The 24,002-nt window shown below is 46.3% G+C and overlaps 1 protein-coding gene across 3 annotated transcripts; it reads left to right on the top strand.

The window, feature by feature from the left end:
• The first annotated feature begins 506 nt into the window (after positions 1-506).
• LOC135935223 (zinc finger protein basonuclin-2-like) lies at positions 507-23,959 on the top strand. Of its 3 annotated transcripts, none has more exons than XM_065477380.1 (6): positions 507-639; positions 780-865; positions 7,847-7,924; positions 9,548-9,650; positions 16,461-16,687; positions 21,946-23,959. In XM_065477380.1, the coding sequence occupies exons 1-6, from the start codon at positions 597-599 to the stop codon at positions 23,188-23,190; spliced, it is 1,782 nt and encodes a 593-aa protein (XP_065333452.1). In that variant the 5' UTR covers positions 507-596; the 3' UTR covers positions 23,191-23,959. The 3 variants fall into 3 exon arrangements, with proteins under 3 accessions (XP_065333452.1, XP_065333451.1, XP_065333453.1); XM_065477379.1 differs by having other exon boundaries at positions 7,838-7,924; XM_065477381.1 differs by lacking the exons at positions 507-639; positions 780-865 and adding exons at positions 5,628-7,156; positions 7,214-7,323.
• Positions 23,960-24,002: the final 43 nt, after the last annotated feature.

Raw genomic sequence — 24,002 nt, 5'->3', positions numbered from 1 at the left:
GGATTCAATTAGATACTTTTTCCAATCTTATCAAAAAACGATATCAATTCACTCTATATAGTGTTTAATAAGTAGTAAAATGGAAGATAATGAGAACAATCCTAAAATAAAGACGACCAGTTTTGAATTTTAAAACAAGCTTAAAAATATTCTTGTAAATTTATAGCGCCAACACGCATTAAAAAAAATGAATTTAAATTGCAGGCAAGCCGAGCAAGAGCACCACTCGTTGAGCTCATTTCGACTTGATAAGCGCGCGCGGGTGTCACCAGCGTGAGTGTCACCGTGCGGGCGGCGTGCGCGCACCAACCAAAAAAGGTGTCACCGCGCGCGGCGACGAGCACCGCGCGCTGCGGGGACCAATGACGGCGAGTGACAGCCGCGGTGACACCGGCGCGTCAAGGTCGTCCCCACCACGGGCGGCGAAACGCCCCCTGCTTTACCTGCACGCCCATCGCGCGAGCTGGTTCGTTGACAAGTGGCGCGCGGGTCATTCGAGAGGGGAGCAGGGGAGGGAGGTGAGGCGGCCGTCGAGAGCCGGCTCGGAGGGTTTCCTCAGTGCACGCCGTGGTCTCGGCCGAGGACATGGACGAGTGATGGTGTCCAAGGAAATCGATACCAAGGCGGCCATGGCAGTCGGTGAGTGCGTGTGAAGCGAGCCGCCCCCGCCCGCCCGTACGCCCGCCGACCCGCAACCCCCGCAGCAGCCTCCGACACCGCGGCCTCCGCTCCGATCTGCCTGCCTTGCTCACCGAGCCCGTGTTCTGTGTGTGTTGCAGGTGACGCCGCCGCCGGCAATCCTGAAAGGGTGCGCATGACCCAGCTCGACTCCAAGATGGCGTCGCCTGACCTCATGATGGAAGTGGTGAGCACCAAAACCACCCCTCTTGCACCCCCTTGTCCCGGAGCCGCCGCGGTCACCGCTTGCTGGTCCGGCGGCTCTGTATTTTGGCGCGCGGGAGAATTACCCATAGAGACGGTATTGTCAGTTTATTTGGGGTTCACTAATGGCATTTTGACAAAGGGGTGAAAGTGTCACAAAAATTTGACAGTTGTCAAGTTGTCAGTTACGAAAAGGCTGCGTGCTGGGCGGCGTGCGCGAGTGCTTAATGTTTAGCCCTCTCTTTAGTGCTCAAAGAACCGCGTACACAATGGAGTATTTTGTCAGCGCCAGGTATTGTTCCCTTTCAAAAATGTTGTCAGATGTTCAATTTTTGTCCTCAAGGAAAGGGATCAATTGTGACACGCACCATTGATGTTTTTATCACAAAAGAGGGGATTTTCCCCAGGGGTTAAAAATGAGCATTCAAAAGGCCACTCGAGTTTCCTCTTGGCGCGCGCGGTTCCCTTGGAAATTAAGCCATAATGTACCTGGGATTTTAATGGCAGAAGTTATGCTGGGGCCGGGTTGGGCGTTGAAAGACAGCATTATTAGCGCCGCTGCCGCGTGCACAGGGCGGGATGGATGGATGGCCCTGCTGCTGGGTGGCATGCGACGACTAATTGGGGCGCATTGTTGCGGTGGCAACGGGCAGGTAGCACTTCATGAAATATTCACGCGAGTGACGGGGATTAATTGACTTTGATCAGCTTACCCCTGAGCACGAGCGCAAACTTTGCTTGATTTAAGACCAAAGTTTCTTGGGGGGACCAGCGCGTAGGAGGAGCAGGCAGAGATCCGAAGGGTGCCGTGCGCACGGGGAGCGTAGAAAAAGCCCCGGGACCAGATTTTCATATTTGCCAAAGCTGAGAGCGCGTGTTGATTAATAACTAATGATCCGGCCAAAGACAAAGGCCGTTAATTAAAGCTGCCGCTAATCCACGGCGACAATTAGGACGAGTTTGCCACACACGCAGAGCGAAAGAGAAAAAAGGTGCACGCGTTGCGTTATAAGCCATCGCAATCTCCTCCGCCGATAATTCCGTCTGACAAGCGCAATTTTTATCATCCCCCAAGTAGATTTATGTCCGAATTTTCCTGCACCACGACTAGGGTTCGGCCTGCACCGAGGGAGGCTAATAACTGGGACAATTAATTTTACAAAGTCGGCCGGAAAAATTGCCGCTGTCGTTTTTGCAAGGCAAATCCCTCTCCTCGGCCGGGGATGTGCTGTGTATATGCGTATAACTGCATCATGTGCGCGGGCTACGCGCGCGCGGGGGATGATGTGAATTTTAAATTATATCCACGCTGGTAATTTGCGAAGGAAATGAGAGCGTTGGGATTAGCCGGCACAAAAGTGAGCAGGAACGCTTGGGTCCCGGTAGAAAAATATGCAAAATTCATGATGGATTTGTCAAAAAATCAAATAACATACCCTCAACCTTCTCATTAAATTGGCCTATATTTTTATTTGTTGGCATCAGTTCAGAGCTAATTATTAAGGCTAACTAAAGGTCAATTTATTAAATATTTAAAATTGTGTATGGCAGATTAATATTTGTGTTTCTTGTGATAAGAAAATTATTGCAAAGCATTCCAATAAATTTTAATCATAATATTTGTAAGTAAATTTTTAAAAAGAAACGTCACAAGATCAGCTCTATAGTCATTTCATTTAAAAATATTGGCTTATAGTGCCATATGCCATTTTATATTAATAACGTAATTATGCGCACTGAGACGATTATTTATTTTTAAGGATATATTAGTTAATTAAAATTTCATGATAACAATGATAACAATGGCACTAATCTTGTGCTTTAAATTGCAACACATATTGCTAGTTTATGCTAAATATATTCAAATGCTTATATTGCCTCAAATTCAAACTTCGCAAATTTCTTAACATTTTTTGCTGCATTACTGGCAAACTTACGGTGTTTTTTTTTTCTTTTCTCTTTTTGATGCAGGGGCGAGTGTGCTTTTGTCACTTGACCATTTGATCAAGTGCTTTGGGTATTAGCGTCGTTAGATGTGGTCCCCACATTGCAGCGATAAATTGGCATCGGTCGTGCCGCCACCCCAGCAGTGCCCGGCGCGACCGTCGAGGGTTCCGAGGCGCAGCAGGTCGCAGGCCGGCCGTAAAGTGGCCGAGAACCGTGCCGGCCATCAAGCCGTCGTAAACGCGACGCGAGATGGCCCATTTGCGCGCGACGACGACCGACCAGGTGACAATTACCGTGTGTGCGGCCCGGCCGGTGCTGCATTGCGCATGCAGCGCAAATTGAGTTATTTTCACTTCACGCGTCCGCCACTCTCGGACCGCTATTAATTTATTATAAACCAGGGCTTATTTTCGGAGCAGCGGCAGCGGCCCGCTGAAATCCAATTTGCCGGCGGTACAAAGTAGAGTGCAAGCGGCGCGGCGACACGCACACGCACAATTTCCGTCCTTTTTCACCTTAACGAGCGCTCGCTTTTGTTATCGCTGCCGAGATGGAAAAAATCTTGATTGCAGAGACGACGTGCTGGAAATGTGCGAACACGTTGTTTGACGCTGCTTAATTGCCAAGCGGAAAATGCCGCTTCTTATTATGGCCAAGGCGCGATTTAATTGGAATTTTCTCTGATTTTATTTGCTCGCACGCGGTCAAAAGCTGCGGGAAAACTATTAACGTCAGTGTGGATTGTAATTAATGTGGAATTAAAGAGGCTGGATGCCGCATTTTTTAATTCATTTCCACGACGGATTTATGGATTTGGAATTGCATTCCTTTCACTTTTGGAACATCATTTTTGATTAATGGATATCAAGCACCTATAAAGTTTTAATTTGCGCTTATTTTCACGCAAATACATTGTATGAGTAACAGTAAGCGTGGCCAGAGTGGGGGAAACGGCTTTTTCAATTTAAAGAGGGTCATAAAATCAGCATCTTTTCACTAGCTGCTTCATTGGTGTTGATTCTCTTTCGCTTATAGAGGAGATGAATTAACTCCTTCTCACTTTCATCTTCAAGCAGCACTTTTATTTAAAAAAACTCTGACCTTTAGTATTCCTGGTTTAGACCATAATAAATATACAAATTCCAAATATATAAAAGAAAATTTATTATTTATCAGTGAAAGAGCATGATGTCATCCCTGCTTGGCCAAGTATTATATATCCTTAGACCGATTCTTACTCGTGAATCATGGATAAGAGCTCGTGTGGAGTAATTGAAAAACTTTTTGCGCATCAAGGCAATTTTGTGGCTCATCCGGCGGCACTGATGAAATTCCCCGTGCACTCTCGGTACACTGTGGCTAATAATTTCGCAATCAGGGATGTTAATTTCGATCCCCTCACGCAGCACATGCCCGTCGAATGTGTATACTCTCTTCGTATGTGTGTGTGTGTGTGTCAAATAATGAAGCCGGCAGAGTTGCGCGCGCGGGGAGAGCATGAGTAAGGCAAACATCATTTCGTTGGAGAGGAATTAATTATTAGTCGTGCCCTCAGCTCAAATTAATTGGCCATCTTGGCAGCAGCAAGAGCAAAATTACCATTCGCGGAGAGCAGCAGGAATTTCATTTTCGGCTCGTTCGCGCGCTTTTTACTTAATTTGGCGGAAGGTCGCACCGCACACTGCCAAAATATTATTCAAAGAGAGGGAGACAAGCCAGCTGCTGCGCTTCCCAGTGACATTCTAATTTTTTGGCTAATTATTTCGTACAAACCCCGGGCTGGCAGATTTCCGTGCAAAAACAACAAAAGGGATTCGAGTGTAATTGCTGTTTGCACACTGGCGGGTTAATCTCCTCTCCGTTCTCTTCATTCTAAAGCCAACATTTTCGAGGGGAAATTATTTTATTTTCACATCTCTTTTTCTCTTTCACTCCCTCTCATCTGCGATGTGCGGTCCGCGCGTCATCTGTCAAAGGGCGCGTGCAGACGGGAAGTGATGAGATAGCATCGCGGCACAAAGCACAAATCTACCTGCACTCGCAGGGTAGGTAAAGGCCGGCCACCCTGATACCTGATCTGTCACTCCGATTACAGTTACAAGAGTGGATCCATTGAGATGTGTATCGCGACAAATTAGACTCTAAAGCGACGCGCGGCGCGGTTGCCCTTTTCACGGATTCCCCGTCCCGGCGCTTAACATTTAGGCGTGAAAAGCCGCCGAGAACAAAGTCATTTTTGCGGCTGAAAAATAAAACACCAGTATTTTGCCTGCAGCGAAATGCAACGGGGAAATGCTTTCTCTCGCACCCTCCTCATCCGGAGCACGAGGGATGCAGGGATATGCATCCGCCACCAGTATATACACATCAAATCCGAATTTCTCTCCGGCTTTTCAAACGTACAGTTCAAATAAACTGAATCGGAAATTGTTATCGGGCACCAGTTGCGTTGATCCGTGCTTTTCAATACCGTGTGTGCGTTTTCAGCGGCGCTCACGCTTGTTGACAGAGATTGAGTGTCGCTCGTTGAGAGGGACATTCCACAGTTGGGGACACCTGATGCTCGCGCTGCGGCTGCATCTCGTCGCGCGCACGACACGCTCATTAGTCACTCCCTTCGCTTATTCAAATTTAAATTGCGCCCCGGACCAATTAAGTGAGACGGCCCGACGGGGTACACGGTACACCACCATACAAATTGCCGTTTTATGCAGAACCATCAATTCGTTTAAATTTTTAATAAAACACGTATTCAAATAAAAGTCAAACAGTTTTGTGTATTTAAAAAGCATAGAAAATGGAAATAAACGATTGATTTTTAAGTTCAATTCGGGTAAAATGACGGTTCGAGTTGAGTAAATTTAAAGAATTTATCCCGTAAGTAATACAATTCATGGACTTCTGTTCTCATTTTTTTTCTATCCTGAAAACTGGCACTGCTTGTTAAAAATAGGCTGGATTATAAAAAAATCAGTGTTCCACCTGGGAGTTTTGATGTAATTTCCGTGACAAGAAGGATGTTCAGAAACCCAAAACTTTTCCACTAACATGCGTCAGTTGACACAAAGGCTCACAATTTTCCTTTCACCAACTCAAACACAGCGTGAAATATTGTTCTATGCGGAGGGATGTAATATTGCGCGACGAATATAGCTCAAAATTCGTGTGTTTGTTTGAAGTGGTCAATTGAGATCCGCCGCGCGATTGTGATATAAAATAAAAACCGCATCATCATTTTCTCTGCTCTGGGGCTGATTTGACGTAAAAAATATGAAATCTGGCCACCGATGAGAAAAAATACCCACAAAGGCGGACAACAAAGGCAGAGTCCTCATGCAGCTCGATCAGGTCGCCGCCGCCGCTGCCATGGGTGGAATTAAATTCAGAAATACATATTTGTTGTGCGTTGCGTCCTTTGTGTTACCATATAATAATGATGATGCTTCGGGCCCAGGGTTCATTTGGCCGATGACAACAGGAGGTAGATGGATATAATGTGTTTAATAATCCATCCTGTGCTTCGGATGGAAATATGAAAAGTTGTCCTTCGCTTGTTTTTCTCCCCATCTGCTCGTTCGAGAGTTGTTTTTCTATCACACACACACAGACAGCACATATTAAGCGCGCGGACCTCTCCTTCGATCCCATCCACCTATTGAAATATGAAAATATGACAAACGGTATAAAAAATACTGTTCCCTGCCCCAACGGTGATGCGCACAATGCGGCCCATTATCGAGTGATACTGCATTATGCACGCCTACTTGGGGCTGCTTTTTGTGGCCCCAATTTTGAGCTGACAGCCATTAGCCGGCGGACTCGAACGCGATGCATCTCTGAAAATCATCAGCCGTCGCCGTCACTTACGCTATCGCTCCATCGCCGCGGCGAAAGACACTTTGCCTCAAAATCGCATTCCAAAATCAGCCTTTTAATGACTCCGCGCCACGACTTGACATTTTTCGTCGAAAGGCCCCGCGGACATCGGAGCGTGTGTGAGTGTGTATCGCGAGCTATTATTTTCGCTGACGCTGGTCCTCTTGTAAAAAGTGGCCTGTTTTTTAGATTATTATACACTGCTCGTGAGTGTGTGTGTGTGTATAATGCGATCCGTCGCTTTTGGGTGGTTTCTGCGTGCTGTCTGTCGTCTCAGGAATGCCTCATGCAAATTTCAAAAGCCGAGAGACAAGACGCGCCGATCAGCAGCTTTTTGTTCACCGTTAAAGGATACATTGTTGGAAGAAATTCGGCGTTAATGTGCATTGTTCGTGGATCGGGTGTCTCTTTAGTTTGGTTCGCATGCAGCAGAGCCCAATTTTAGAATAACGTAATGTGGCCACAGCAACTCCTTTATTTTATCTTCATTAAATTTGCACGTCAACAGGACAATAAAAGACACATGCGGACGCCCCGAGCAGGACTTATTTTTCAATTTGACAAGTCACTTCTTCTTCTTCGTTTCCAAGGCCACCTTTTCTACTCCTAAGCCCGCGCGTAAGTGACAATCTAAAAAATCAATTTCCTAATGGATCGTCCAAAAAAGCGAAGAATGAATACAAAAATATATATCTCCGGCGAATAATCTCCGTCGGCTGAACAAAAAAGTCAAGCTTTAAATTCGTCAGCGCCGCATGGAGAAGAGAACGACGAGGAGTGAGTTTGTGTGTACATATTAGATTGACAGACTGAGAATAAGAAAAAGACACACACATACACAACTGCTTCATCCGACAACACACACTGGCTTGATAAATCATCATCAAAAGCCCTTGAATTCCGCTTGCGTCTCCCAGACCTATAATAATGAAAGGGAAGAAAATCGACGACCGGCTGCTGCTCGCACTGCGCGCTGAGAGTAAAAAAAGAGCAGCGATATAAAATGGGACCCAATTTATATTATAAGAAAATTTACGGAACACTTCCCCCACTCCCCCGGGGCCAAATCGATCGACTAACACCATTTTTGCCAATTTTCTTAGCCAGAAGATTTGAATAATATGAAATATTGATGTTTCAGTGGGCGTCGGTGGCCTCGTGGTTCATGCGGCCGCCCGTCGGGCGGCCAGCCAACGGCCAGGCGAGTCCTCTGAACACGGTGAGTGATGACTCGGCAGGTAGATCACCTTTTTAATTACGGCTGCGACGCGGTGTCGCCGGTGACTTGGCACAAAAAATCAATACGCCGCGCGCGGCGGCTGCGGAGGTGTGATTACCGCAGCCATTGTCACCCGATGACGGCTGCTGAATCACCATTTATTTATCTGGATGGCCGAGCCGAAGCCAAGCCGCCGAGCCGAGCCGGCTGCCCGGGAAAAGAGGAGAAGAGTGCATGCATGCCCTCCTAATTGTCACTGGAGGAATCAATTGGCATGACTGGCACAACGCGAAATGGATTTCTAATGAGCCGCGCGCATAATAAACGCATTTTTCTTCCCCGCCGCCGCGTGCTCTCAACCGCCGAATCTTTCATCTATTTCTCTTCCCGTTGCCCTTCTGGCGGCGGCTGCATCTTAAAAAGGCCATAAATCCGTCACTGACTGATCACCACGCGCATCCGTCCTCCGCTCGCCAACCGAAGACCCTCTCTGCTGTGATCCGCGCACTTTCCCGCGCGCGTACGCCACGGCTACTTTGCATCTCAAAACGCGCGCTCCCCATCAATGCCCTGCTCCCCTGAGAAAACGATTTATGGTGATCACAGTGTCGCTTAAGAGCCGTTCCGACCCGGCTGGACAACCGTTTTCGTCCCCTTTTAAAAAAACGCTACTTTCAGCATGATTCTCAATTGGTCCAATGTGTATTAACAGAATAATAAAAAATTGTCACGGAGACATGTTCTCTGTTAAAACGTTTGCAATATAAAGCAGAAAATCATTTTCTCACATTGTAAAATAAGTAAAAAGCTGAGTCTCCTCAAAATATATTTTAATTTTCTGCTCAACTGTTAAATAATGTGATTAGCATTTGCACTAAATTTGTTTATAATGGCGTGGTGTTTTTTAAGTAATTGTATAATTTTAATTTATTCAACGTGCTATGAAATTTTGTTGTTAATTATTTTCTTAACAATATTTTATAATAGAACTAACATTTTAATTTATCAGAGTGATTTAAGTTGACATTAATTCGTTCTTGTACAGTACGCGCCCTACCTAGTCCTCGGACAGGGATAAAAAGTAAAATAAAACCAAATAATGTTAAATTTATATAAATTACACGTGATACTCATTAAGCTTAATTATTCTACTATAACTTGAACATATATATATTTTTTAAATAATTTTTAATTTCATATGCATCTGCTTGGTTTTCATTTGATTAAACGACTTGAAAATACCCAGCACCCTCTTGTATAGGGCGACAATGATTGACTATTTCAGTCGTCTCCTATAAATAAATGTGCATATACATCCCACCCTCAACCGACAAGCGATCCTCCTTCACACGCACGCGGCACATACATCTGATGCCCATCCACCGCCCCACATATAATAGTAACGCGCCGGTCGATAATTTTAATCAAAATCGTGCGTCCGGTGGCGGCGATCTTGCCCGAAAATGCTGGCGCGGATTCCTAGGGCTGGCGCGTGCGACATTTGTCGTCCTTTAAATACTAACTGGTCCCAGAGGTGTGATCGAGGACTTTGGAATGGCCTCCCCTGGGACCGGCTGAGAGGGCACACGAGCGCATAGAGTGACGCTGGATTGTTGTTCGCAGGCCATCAGGTGCACAATTCCCGGTTGTGGATGCGACTGCTTCGTGCCCGGCAAGCATCAGCTACGACATTGCGAATCATGCAGACACGGCTGGGTGACCCATGGTGAGTACAGATTATATATATAGGGGACTAATTGGTGTGAAACGGGATCATTGGGTAACAGAGCATATCGCGGCAAATTATGCATGCAAATATTAAATGCCTATAATTTTAGATAAATGAATATAGCAAAAATTTTCTCCTGATTGATGCAGTTTCACATTTTTCTTTTAATTTTGCACCTTTTAGTTTACTTGATCTAAATTGGAAGAACTCTTTAAGGAGAAATTCATTTTTGTCGGTAGAACCGTGTTAGCTTAAGTACTTTTCTTTTGAAATGGTAATATATTTCAAACTGTTATGTGTTTAAGTGAAAATCTATCAATTTTCAATGATCTCATTAATATCATCAAGATTTATTTAGCTACTATATGTCACTGTCTCTAAATTGGAAAAAATGTCATATCATTAAATTTAGAAATAAGGGTGTTGGCAGATATAGCAAAATCGAGAAACAATGGGAGATAACAAATTGCCTACAATTTTCCTCTTCTGTCAACTATCTTGGCGTGACATTTCAAACGTCTGGAACTTGCTTTTCAAATCATGTGGATAAGAGAAAGCTTCAATTTTTGCAACATCTAAAATTAAAAACCTTTCAAAATCGTCTATTTGCACTGCTAAAAAGCTATTTAACTTGGCAATTTCTCCTGCAGCTTCGTATGGTACAGAAGCAATTTGGTCTCATTTATCTCTGAATGATCTTAAAAAGTTGGAATGTGCTAAATCTAGATTCTTTAAAAAAGCCCTTAGTTTAGACAAGAGAATAAAGTCCAGATTTGTCTATGAACTGGTTCAGACTGAATGTTTTGTTAATGACCTTAACTCCAAATACTCTCTTCACTCTACAACTGCCTATGAGAAGTTTTTGAACAATATGAATGTTAAACGACAATCTATTGACCCAAAATTTTTTGAAATGTAAATTGGATTGGACTATAATACAAATTGTAAAGACAGGGCTATGTTAACTATAGATGTTATTTTCATGGCTATCATATCCCCGTCTGTTCACATAAATGTTTTCATCTCGATGTCACCGCTAATTGTAAATGCATTTATTGTGATTCTTTGCGTACTAGTATGTACCATTTACTAAACTGTGTCAAAAAAACCTTTAACTTTATCTCAAGCATTCCGTTATAATAAATAAATTTGTAATACTGTTAGTTGTACACCGATGGTGTCCAATAAAATGAATAATAACTGATATGTGTACTTGTCACGCTTTTCCTGTCTCTTCGCGTTAGAAATGATGAAGATGTTAGGAGCCAGTGTCCAGCGCGATTCTAATCACGAGTTTGAGATCGTTAACGAGCCGAAAAGGACAAATAAGCGGTGCACATCAGAGACTCGCTGAAAAGCTTGTCTCATTCCGTGGGTTTTCTCTCGTTGTCGGCAGGTGATGTGTCCGGCACCGCGGCTTGTGAAAAGAGTCAACGACGAGCGCCATATGGGACCCACGGCTACACAGCTCCTTTCATATAATTCACTTCCTCTTGCTGCTCGCGCGCGCACTCTGCTATAATTTGAATTTATTTCCATGAATTCTCATATTTCCCTGAACGATCTCCAGTGGAGATTATAAAGGCCGCGCGGCCAGTGTGCATGATGTATCTGCCCGATGACAAGTTCGCCTCTTCGATAATCATGAGGAGGAAAACTGGCGATGCAGCGCACGGCCGCCCCGCTGCGCTGACATTGTGTGATTTTCACTCTTTCTCAGGCTGCGCGCTCACTGTACCGCTCTTAAAATCAAGCAACGGATCAATTAAATTTCAGCGCCGCCGATTTTTATCATGATGAGTCGCGTATGAAAGGTTAATTGTGTGTGTGCCTGCGCGCTCTGCCTCCGCAACGGCAGCAGCAGCAGTCAGCGATCTTGAAAGGGACTCTTAATTTTCTATGTGGGAGCAGTGACAAAGGAGAGAGAATTTCGTTCTCGCCGCTGGCGTACTAATGACATTTCCTTGATTAAAAAGCGATTCCGACCCTTAATTGTCACAGCAGATGCCGTGTTGCGGGGCATGACCAATTTGTAATTTCCTCCGCGCTGGATCAATTTCAGGTGTCTTGTTCTCTGATGTGGGAAGCAAGAGACAGTTTGAGTAATGGAATTCTGTCCTTGTAAAAATCTATATAGGCTGGCAAACATAAAAATCCTTGGGAAGCAATTTACTGACTCGGCATCAGTTAAGCATTAGAAGAAACACAAATTGTAAGAATATCAGCACAAGTTTTTTATATACAGATATCTTATTGGTTGTCAATCACATATATAGAAAATAGCTCGTTGCGTATACAACACACTCTTTGCTGCGCTTTTATTATTTCCCTGTTAACAAGCTGTAAACACATTGTCAGCTCTGCACCCAGTATGCAGAACAAAAAACTGTCCCATTTCCTTCTTTTAACAAGTTGAGCTGGTGGCGGCGGCAAAGAACAAACCGGGCATGTATAAAACAGAGTCCCTTTTGTACCGCGCACCACTCCCGAGGCAGTGAAGTCATCCCTCCTCAAGTCCTCGCAGTCTGCCGCTGATGGGAATCTCGGCTCTCTCTCTGTCTCAGTCAGAAAAGTGGGAAGTGCAGAAGTGAGAGCGGGCGCAATTCATACGCGACGGCGAGGGCGCAGGTGATAAGGTCTGTGCTGGTGCAGATTTATGGGCGCGATGACAAAGTGCGGTGCCATTTGTTAAGACTGTCAAATCAGCTCTGCCCGACGACGGACGCGGCGACTCTCAGTCTTATCTTTCGGAAAGATGCTTTACGGGGTGTTTTGAGGTCATCTTTATCTCGGGTCAGCCGGGACAGAGACGGCCCTTGTGTCCGCGCGGCGAGCGGACGGACACATGTGCTGCGGATCGGGTTGCGCGCGAGCTGACGTCATGCGTATTCGCTCGCTCGCTGCGAGCATCGCCGGTCGCCGATTCCAACCCCGGCGTGTCCTTTAAATTGAGCGCTATTTGGTTAAGCACGCTAATGATACGCAGAGCAAACAGTTATGCAGCATTATTACATCATCACGTGTTTGTTCTTTCTCTCGGCGCGCGCGCTTTTATATGTGTGTGTGCATGGTTGTCTGCATCCGCCGGCCGGGGTGAAATTATCTTCCAAGTCAACAAGCAGAGGCAAAATCGATGACAGCGCCACTCCGTACCGCCACCGGTTTTAATTAACCCTTTGAAAATTATTTATTATTCTTTTGTTTTATGAATTATAAAAATAGCGACCCAAGGGAAATGTAAACACAGAAGAACGGAGACGAGTTAGCGAGCGAGAGAGGGTTCAAAGTTTGAGCCCTCCTGCCTGCTCACTCTCCTGTCTGCAGCAGCCAACGAAAACCACCCCTTCGCCTGCGGGGATTACAGTTGGGATCTTCTTGATGTAATTCCTTGTCATCTTAAATCAAATTAAACTACGCACTGCTAATATTTAGACGCGCTATTAACATTTCGTCAAACACTCCGCCTCGGTGGAAATATTAATATCGTTGCCGCTGCTCTTAGCTTGCCTCTTTTATGGAAGGTTGCACTCATTCCTTTCGAATCTGACATGATTTTTTTCACTCGTTCTCTCTTGCAAAGCGACAAAAAATATTTAGTATACGCGGTGCTTTTCAACTTTTGGTCATTATTTAATTGCACCGACGCAAAAAACTGTCCTCTTGCCACCGTTTACATTGAAGGTCCTTGCGCCACAGAGGCTTTTATGTTTTCGGAAGGATTTTATTTTTGAAGCCTTTTGTGACAAGCAACCCATTTGGTTTTAGATGCTTAAATATTTTACAACACATGCGTACCTCTTCCTGTTCACTCATGGTGTTGAAATGGTCGTGAAAAGAGTCTTTGTTCACTTGTCCGCACCAATATTTTGATTTTCTTAAAAGACACAAAAATACGTTGAAGTAAATAATAATTTCACTGCATTTTATGAAAGAATTAATAAAACAAAGTTCAAAATACGTAAAATTCCAATGGCCCTACAATGGCTTACAGAGTTTTTGAAAATAAAGAAAGAAAATAAAAAATTAATTGTTTCGATGTCAATGTCATTCACTCTTTCTCTTTAAAATCTCTTTCACGCTTGTAAATTAACTGACGCATCCTGCGTGATGAATTGGATATGAAACTTCCTGGACTTGTCCAGCAGGAAATCCGAGGAAATCTTGTTTTATTAGTCATTCTCATGCTCTAAATACAGCCTTGTGCGTCTCTTGTAGCTTGCTCATAACTCATAAAAAGGACGTGAAAACCTAGATAGTGACCCAACCATCTCTCGAGATGAATGATGCATTCTGCGCCTCCTGCAATTATATATACACACACGGCCCTAAAACTGGAGCGGAATGTGAAAAAAGTCAAGTGCCTGAATGAATTTTGGAACGTCCGGCGAGACTTTTTGTCGTTGCTGCAAAAGAGGCCGCTTTGCTGTTTCTGTAAATATTGCCTGCGGAGGATCAAATTATGCGTTGTAATCAAAACAATACACAAGACCCTTGTTTGAGCTATACGCCATCCATCGAAATCAAGCTCGTGTGCGGATGGAAGGATACGGTGGACGGAATTTCCTCGCGCATATTTGTGGCGAGGCACGTCTAATAAAACAACATCGATCCGAAAGCAGCCACTGGTCGACGGAGCGAACCGTCAAATTCGAAAACGAGCCGTTTCTTCATTAACAAACCGTACATCCACTCTGCGCGCATTAATATTTTGACCCCTCTCGCTCTCGTGTTTTAAGCACAAATTTGGCTTCTGGCAAGTCCAAGCGTGGAGGAGGAGAGTGAGAGAGAGGGTCTAATTAAAAAATTGAAGAATTGGCCGTGCGAGGGCCATTATGAATAAATTCGGCGCGTCAATCAGGCCGAGGGGTGTCCCTTGCGCCAACAGGGGAGTTCTCGAGCCGAGCCGGGGGCTGCTACGCTCGGTATATAATATATGCATTCACCCGCGTGTGGATGGAAAATGAATTTCATCTTTCCTTGAGACCTCTGGCAGCTATAGAACGCATACAGAAAACAAACGCAATAAAAAATAATGATAATATTTTCACAAGAAAATGCTCTGCTGGCGGATCGCGTGACGCGATATTTGAATTTCAATGACACTGGCTGTGCTGCTCAGCGCGCTGGTTCTCGATTTATCTGCGGTCCCGCTAGGAAAATCCAATCTCCGCGGCCGGAGAGCGAGGCTGGCTTGTATGTAATTATTGTCACCGTGGCCGCTGGCGATGGAATGTGGTATTAAAAGGTAATTTGTCCCGCGATCGCCGGTCGGTCGCTCGAGCGGCGAGTTATTTTTTGTGGTCTGACCTTGATGTGATGAGGGATGATGATGGCTGCAGCCGCGCGCGCTATTTCATCACATGTGGGCGTCCTTACAACCTTTTGTTCTCATCAATATGGAACACAATCGCCCAGGGGCCTACCTGCCTGCCTGCCTGACCATGTCATGTCGGGGGCGGGGCCCTGAAATTAGAAATCCTTCTTCTCGTCGCTCGCTCGCGTCTCGTGCTCTCTTGCTAGCAGGAGATTTTTTAATTAAACAGTCCTCCACGCCGAGCCGGCGAACGAACTGGCTCTCGGGGTCCGCGTCCATCCGCCGCCGCCGCCGTGTGTGTGAACACGATTGCATCTCTCGCTGCCTCATTGTCCTTGGCCTGTCTTGCAGAACGCTAATTAGCATAAAGCATTTCCCCTGACAAGCGTCGAGCAGAGCGCGGCGGCTTTCCTTTCTCACAATTTTGTCAAACTCGCGCGGCCGTGCCGAGCATCCAATTTATTCAGCATCTGAAAACGCGAATGCGCAACGCCGATGAGATAATAATTTTGCGACACACACACGGGCTGAATTCATTTCTATAAATATGTACGAGCACGAAGGAGGCAGAGTGCTGAGCGCCGCCGGCGACCGACGACTTTTCTTTCTCGCGCAGTTCTCACGCGAATCGAAAAATGTGTATGTGTTTCCACAGCGGCAGCCAATTTGCGGCCGTAAATTTCGTTTTCTTTGGTGGTTGACGAATGAAATGAATTGTCACTCCGCGCGCTCGAAGCAAAAAGAATTCCGCGCCGCAACTCTCCTAATTAAGGTTCGTGAGAACTGCCAAGCCTTACAATGAGGAAAATCGGCGTTCGCCAGCAGCAAAGGAGCAGGATAATCCGGCTTCGAGGTGCAGAAGTAATTGAATCCCCTTAATTAGTTTAATTCATTGCGGATAAAACGATTTTTCTGGATGAACAATCAAGCTTTGTGTGATTTAATTTTAAAAAGAGACATTTCGCCTCGGAAAGCATCAGCGCAGCAGCAGAAGCAGTCAGGAGCAGCAAATTTATTTCTCTGATTCGTTGTGCACACACTCGCCACAAGCACAACCAACAGAGGGATGCTGCCGCTGATTAATTTTGATCATCGGCTTGGAAAAGCGACTGCCTCGGGGCGTGCGAGCCACGTGGACTGAATGCGTATTATTATTATATAACTCTATACACATTTGTGTGTACACCGTAAAACGTGCATGCTATGCTTTCGAAGCTCAAGGTGCGTTTGTGTGATTAATTGCTCAAAATAAATTAGCGAACGAGACGCGTACCCGGAAATAATTTGTTAACCACGCCAATGTACAAATGACACACGGATTAGCAAAAAGTTTCAGTCTGGGACATTTATCATGCCTATAACGCAGGAGCAGATAATATTACATACGGTCTGTCTGCGGTCATTCTGTTAAACTTAAAACAAATGTAAAATAATGTTAAAATGTTGTTAAATTCTTCTTGAAATTAATCCAGTTATTTTGTCATTGCTTACAGCTCTCGACAAATTGGGACCCGGACACATGGGACCGGTGGAGCCCGTTTCCGCGTCGGTGGCGTTCGACGTGGCCTCCTTGGTGTTGTACGGGTGCCAGGCGCTGCCGATCAGACTCAAAATTCTTCTAGACCGCGTCTTCTCCGTTCTGCAGCGCGACGAAGTGCTCCAGGTGCTTCACGGTTTCGGCTGGAGCCACGACGACTACTCCAGAGGGTACATCCTACAGGTAAGCCAAACGGACCACCCAATGTGACACTTGTCTGCGCTCTGTCTCTGTGTGTGATTTCCCTCCAATTTCGTCCTCCAATCGACCGCTTATATATGATGTGAAGGCAGGAGAAAATTGCTTTGCCCTTGTAATCGGTGTTGTTTGGAAGCAGATCACTGCTTTTACAAGTATCCGACTACGTAAAAAAACTTCCTTCGAGCCAGCCGGAGAGAAAAGGAGGTTGTCTAAGGCGCGATTTTTATTATTCATAAAGCTGTCATCGCGCGTCAGGCGATGCAAATTAAAATTTCGTCGGATCAAATAAAAATGCGGCCCACAGTTTTTCTACAGCGTTATCAGCCCTTCTGCTTGGCAGTCTGCTTTTGATAAACAGCACGCCCGCCATTTTAGCGTGCCCGGGGGGTTGATGAGGGGGCTGATTATTAATACAACACACGCCGGCAGCAGCATGTAAGAGGCAGATGCAGCACCTGGATCTCGCTCTCTCTCCCAGTAAGTCACTGCTGCTCTCAATCATGGCCGCCCCGCCGCATTTTAATCCTTTCGGCCATAATTCAGCCATCTGCATATTATTCAAAGGGGTTCTCCGGCACAAAAACCGCACCCAATCATCGTTGGCAGCCGCTGAAAACTCATCCGCGCGCTTTCTGCCTGCTCCTCGGCGAAAAATTATAACAACAACCTCCTCTCATCGCTCGCTCTCGGACCCTCCGTCAAAATATCATCTCTTTTCCTCGTTCTGCCAGCCAGAAAGGGTTGGGTTTCGGAAAATTTGATAATCACCCCGGCGGCAGCCTCTCTATCCGCCCGTTGTGCTGCTGACGCTGTTCGTTACTTTTCGAGTGCTTGCCGTAAATCTAATGTAGAAAATGTTTCCTTCCTGTGCGCACACCGCGCGGCGAGAGCGGAATTTTATATGATAAAACTACTCCCGCCAACTTTCTCGGCGTGCAAGAGATAGAAAAATATGAATGTCGGTCCATTTGACGGGATCCAATTTGCGTTTTTTCCGCAGATTTGTGTACAAATCTCTCTCGCAAAATTCCTACGGTCGGCGGTTAATTAATCCCCTTTATAAAATGTTTCCAGCGTCAGAAAAGCGGCGCGTAATGACAGCAGATTTTTTCCGCGGAGACTTTCAACCCCTCTCTGCGTGCGGAGCTGCGTGTTTGCTCTCTCCTTTCATAAAATCCCTTTTTCAGATTATAACCCAACTGCTGTTTTTCTTCTTTCTGCCCCGTTGTGGTTTCAATTGCTCTTCATGAAAGCAGCAGAAAACATGCACCCACCCGAAAAAAAAGTATAAAAAATTATGAAAGAGGGTCTCCGGCGTGCTTGATGAGTTTTCTGGTCAGTGCAAACGGCTCACTCATAATTAAAATAGACCCGTAATGACCGAAATTTGCGTGATCCAATTAAAGATGGTCCGATAAAAACGCACTCGCGTGCATCCATCGAGAAAACGGGATTTTTTAGTCCGTCTTTTTGCGTATATTCAATTAGAAGTTGCGGAGAGCGGTAAAATTTCTAGTTGATTTGAATATGACGCTCATAAATTTTAAATTCTTCTCCGCCAGCAGCAAGAATTTTTTTATTGATAAGTGCTAATCGGAATCAACGTGGATACGAACATATATTATACAGACTAAATCAGTTATCCTTTTTTGAACGACGAAAAACATGCTTTATGATCTCAATTTATTTTTGATTGACGTGACAACTTTTAAATCTCGTATATACATATAGCTCTACTAGTAATTCGTCATCATCTTCGTCAAATCTCATCACGCGTGCACACAAGACCTCCAACTCTGTGTAGAGAGACAAATCTGTCGAGGTGATCGCGCGGCGCTTTATCCTTGCGTATATAACGAACGGCGTGGGAAAATCAAAGGGCGCGATGCTCGTCGTATATATTATTTCGTTACACACACATTCATCGCGCAGTGGCATCGCGGGAACAATACACAAAACAGCAATTATTAGCGGAGCTGGCGAAGGTGTTTTCGCTATTATATAATATCATAATCGCAAAAAGAGCTGGGGCACCTGCCTTTTCCCAAAAAGAGCAGCGCGCTGTTAAACGGACTATTATAACGAAACAGTGCCGAGCAACTGCTTGAATTATAACGAGCTGTCGAGATTTAAACGCAGCCCTTTCTAGTCGGGGCACGGAAATGTGTTTGCTGGTGTCGTGACACGGGCGGCGGGTGTCATTATGGGCGCGTATAATCCTAATTTTATCGACTGTGTCATCAGCGGTGATTATCTCTTAATTAAACACATGACATACACACACTGCACGCTCGTTCCACGCATGCAGAGAGAAACTTAATTTGGCCGTAACACGCTCGCTCCGTTCTGCTCCCTCCGACACACACGTATATACAGGGAAAATTAGAGTTCATCCCCGCCGTGTGCAATGTGTGTTTTAACAAGACGCGCGCGCCGAGGGCAGGCTGCTCTATAAATGAATTAATATTTAACCGCACACTCACTCACTCTTTCGCGCACAACACACAAATGGGGCCAAAGACGGGTGAGCTGCTGCTGCTTTTTCAAATTATGCTTCCTCGTATGAACGCAAGCCGGCTTTGTCTTTGTCCGCCCTGGATTAATTTTTACCTCGCAAGCAGGAGAAAAAGTTTGCAGAGGGACAAAAGGGCTGCGGCGGTTGCTTAAAATTTCACGCTTTGCTGCACTGGTCAAGCCGTTTTTTCCTAATTAGACGTGTGCGGGGTTGGTATTCTTGTCCCCTTTTGTTTTCACTCCATTGTTTTAGTAGAAAAAGTGGACTGAATAAAAACGCCGCCTTTTCACGAACGCAAAAATGAATTTTAAAACGCCTCTTGCACTCTTTATTCTTTGCCGTTTACGCGCTCTTTTTATCGGTCTTTCCTCTAAAAATTAAAGTTATAAAACACGAATGTTCTCATCTAAAATTTTGTAGCTATACGCGGGAGAGAGATAGTCAATGCGCGCGTGTATAACAAAATCGAGTGTGAACAATCAGAGTGACTTGTTAATGTGTAACTCTACGTTTATTATCACGTCCTAAACATCAGTGAAATCGTCTCTTTCCCAAAAGCTTACCTTGCGCCTCGATTTTCTCACATTTATAAATTTTAAATAGCCCCCATAAAGCGGATTACGAATACAAACTCGCGTTATGACGTATACGTCACAACAAAATCTCGAGGCGGCTAGAAACTGTAATGAGGCAACTTTTCGGAATGCAGAGCCTTCATTTTTTTCTAAATGGTCTGAATAATACTCACATTTTTGGCAGATTTAGAGCTTTTTAAACCACGTATCACTTTCACGGTAAATCTTCTATAACTACCGAAAAATCCCCCGAAAATCACCACATTGGTTGTATTTCAACCGGCACTGAAGAGAGTTTATTGATAATTTTTCCAAATAGGACTGCTTTGTTTGAAAAACCGATCAACTGGGAATTCAAAAGAGCACGTTTTTCATTTTCAATTTGCGAACGCGATTCACGTTTCTCATTTCCCAGGCGCTCGCTCGGGCGGCACACATCAAGAGCGATTTTCCATTAGCGCACTTACTTTTTGTGTGATGCGTGCCGCGTGTGTGTTATATAGCGAGGAGAGCGCGCGCACTTTAATACGTTCGAAAATGGGAAGCAATATTGGAGACATGCAAATGTGATTAGGTTTCGAGATGAGCTGGGGGTACGGACGACTCTTGCTTGGTGTGCCGCTGCTGTGAAATAATATCATCAGCTGCATGCGCCGCCGCGTATAATGCGGTTGATAATTTATTTTTTATTGCCGCTTGAATGCGAAAGAGTATGTGTGTGTAGCAGCAGCAGCAGGCAGCTCATCTCTGCCGAGCTATTTTCCAGCACTCTCTCATATCGTGTGATATTTGTATCGATTCGCCAGCTCGCGTCCCTCACGGCCTGCCATGCATGCTAAATTCTCACTATTTGAATTTCAAAACGCTCGAGCGCGGGGTTAGCGAGAGGAGGGAATAAAAAGCTGCGCGTATCCGCCGAAACGCTACGTTAAATGGTTTTTGTCGCACGGGGGCTAATCCCACGCGAACAGGTGAAAATCATGCGAGCGCATTTCATGCCGAAATAATAATAATTATGCTGCTCGCAGCAGCGGTGTGCGCAGATTTGCTGGCGATTTTTAACGGGCCGCCGATGATGGCGGCCATAAAAACACACGAATTGAAAACATCTGGAACACCACGGCATACATTATTTTATTATGGTGTAGGGTCCATTATGGCTGAGAGAGCACGTCTTGCAATCGTGATGAGTCGCAGCGGCGGCGGCAGCAGCAGCGGCAGCAAAAAGCGCACACGGTGGAATGTTTGCAGCTTATCAAACACCTCGCGCGCATCGCCAATTACCGAAAGTCAAACGCGCCAGTTGGTGCTGTTTTTATGGGCGCTGCTTAGCAAAACTGCACGAGCGTGGACGTGGCCGAAAATTTTCGAATTAACTGTTTTTAATCGCCTGACCAGCATCACCTTTCTGCCCTATCTTCGTGTTTTTGTATCGTTTCTCACTCTGCATGGAGATGCCGACGAAGATATCATTTTAACGCTGTTATCGCCGAGACGGCAGGATATGCAAGCCGGTTATAAAATTTGTTATTCTACTCATTTTACCTTGAAAGCTTTTTTATAACCCCAGAAATTGGAAACGGAAAACGATGCAAAATTGGTGTTTACAATGCTTAGCGCCGCTCAATCTTTCCTTTCGTTTCAAAATATATCTTAATTGCACTCCTGCAGGGGACCGTTGCATCAAACATCCTTAAATTGAGAGCAAATATAAAAGTAGAGAGAAGACCAATATTAATTTTAACTATTTAAATATTACTTGTCGATGCACTTTACTCTATAGTAAACATGAAGTATAGAATTAAAATAAGTTCCTTGACATACTTGATTGCACTGAAAAGCTCACTCTGTGAAGACGTCCTTTGACGTGTTTCTCCCGGCTGTCAGAGGAAACTTTTGACAAAGGTCATCTATGTTTCCGGTGGGTTGGGCCCTACCCAAAATCACCCATCTGTCGCAGAGTCAAAACTTGAACGCCAGAATTCACCCTCAACGATTTCTCCCCTCGCACACCTTTGCAGGGGCGGGCTAAACACTAAAATCGCGTTGTTTTCCCTTAAACACCACGACAAACTTGATGTTTATGTACATAGAGCCACCTACCACTAGGGACTTCTTTTCTCATCATATTTTTTTCTCATCTGTTGCAGGACCCTCAAGGTGGCGTGTTGGAACGCTGGAACATGTGCAGCCACGAGGAGGAGCCGCTCGTCCTGCAGCAGTTCCTTCGCTTCGGCGAAACCAGGGCAATAACGCAACAGCTTCTGGCGCTGGACGTGCCTCCTCCCTTACCCCCACCATCGCTGAGACCTCATGCGTCGGACATAAAGCGCTTCATCGCGCAGACCCCCGTGCCGAGCAAGAAGCCCACCATCGGCAGGGACCCCCTGGCGTTCCTGAAGGCGCCTCCCCCGGCGGCGGCGCCGCCAACGCCAGCCGCGTCGTCGCCGGCCAGCTCGGTGCCGAGCCCACTGTCCGTCTCACCGCTCAACCGACTGCAGAGTATGCAGCCGCTCGACTTCCGCAAGTCTTGCAGCCCCGAACGCCGCGCCACGCCGTCGGCGGCGACGCGGAGGCCCTCCGAGGAGGCCAGCCTGCCCGCCTCCCTCCCCTTCCCACTGACCACCAGCAAAGTGGACGCGAAACAAGACTTCAGTTGCAGCGACTCGGATGACGAGAACGCGGCCCTCAACCTCAGCAGGGACGCGTCGTCTGGCGGCGGGGCGATGCGGCACGTCAAGCGTCAGTGGAGCCCCCTGGGCGCGACGCTGGTCAACCCGGCGACGGGCAAGAAGCGGGTGCAGTGCAGCGTGTGTCTGAAGACGTTCTGTGATAAGGGCGCGCTCAAGATCCACTTCTCGGCGGTGCACCTGCGCGAGATGCACAAGTGCACGGTCGACGGCTGCAACATGATGTTCAGCTCGCGCCGCAGCCGCAACCGGCACAGCGCCAACCCCAACCCCAAGCTGCACTCGCCGCACCTGCGACGCAAGATCTCGCCGCACGACGGACGCTCGGCCGGCGGGCACCACCTCCTGCTGCCGCCGCCACCGCTCCTGGGGCTCGCCTTCCCGCCACCCCACCACCTCTCGGCGGGCCCCAGGCTCGAGTTCTCCTCCGGAGGCTCCGTGTCCTCGGAGGAAGCGGGTCTCGGGGACAGCGACAGCGTCGAGGCGCCGGCCAAGCAGCGCAAGCGCAAGAACATGCATCCGACGCGCATCACCGCACCGTCGAGTGACGACGACGACTGCGGCGTTGGCGGCGGTGACTCGAGCGCCGGCGACGACGAGGATATCAACCGGAACTCGACCGAGGGCAAGTGCAAAGAGGACAACTCCGTGGCGCTGCACTCGCTGCGGCACCTCGAGAATTTCTCGTCCAACTTCGCTGGCTGATCTCAAGCAGCTCTCTCTGGCTCTGTGTCGTACTGTACAAAGAGAAGAAAGATGAGAAAATCAAAAGCCCATTTATCAGCCCTCGCTCGGGCGTTTTATTTGCCAGATGGCCCTGGGTATTTCTGTCCCGAGTCGACGGCGCCACTCGGCGCGGGCGGGCGGCCCACCCTGCCTTTGTTTACGCCACCAGTCACGTCCAGCCCGCGACACATTCGATGAGCAGCCACCTCCAACTCTAAACTCGCTCGGCGGCTCACTTTTCACGCAGTTTTAGACGCCGTTTACGAAATAAAACTGCCGCTGCGTGCGTGCGAGCGAGAGAGCGTATTTGTATGTATGTGCGTGTATGTGTGTGCGTGTGTGTGTGCGATGTGACGGTCGAGATCGCTGCTGCAGCTATACATATTGTGAGTGTGTGTTGGTACACTTTGGTGGTAGACAGACGCGCGCACCACCCCGACGCCAAGTCATGCATCATGGACGGCATAAGCAGGATGACTTAATAATAATGGCATATCAATCTTATCCACTCACTCTCTCGTTATTAATGGACGTGTCAGTATCTTTCCCTGATTTAATGCGATCGTCGTGCGTACAAACGTGCTGGTGACTTGCCCGAAGGAGGATTGAAGATTCTTTTTGTGTGGCTGCGAATTCTCAGTATTTATTATATAAATATTGCAATATATGATGTACATAATATAATGCTTTTGACATAAATGAGACCGTGGACCGAATGAATGCTCATAAAAGTTGATCAATACATACATCGATCTGTGTTTCAATTATTTACCACCCCCCAAAAATCGTCG

The sequence above is a fragment of the Cloeon dipterum genome, chromosome 2, assembly GCF_949628265.1.
Source record: "Cloeon dipterum chromosome 2, ieCloDipt1.1, whole genome shotgun sequence".
In the NCBI taxonomy this organism is placed as follows: domain Eukaryota; kingdom Metazoa; phylum Arthropoda; class Insecta; order Ephemeroptera; family Baetidae; genus Cloeon; species Cloeon dipterum.
This window is presented reverse-complemented; position numbering and strand designations above follow the sequence as displayed.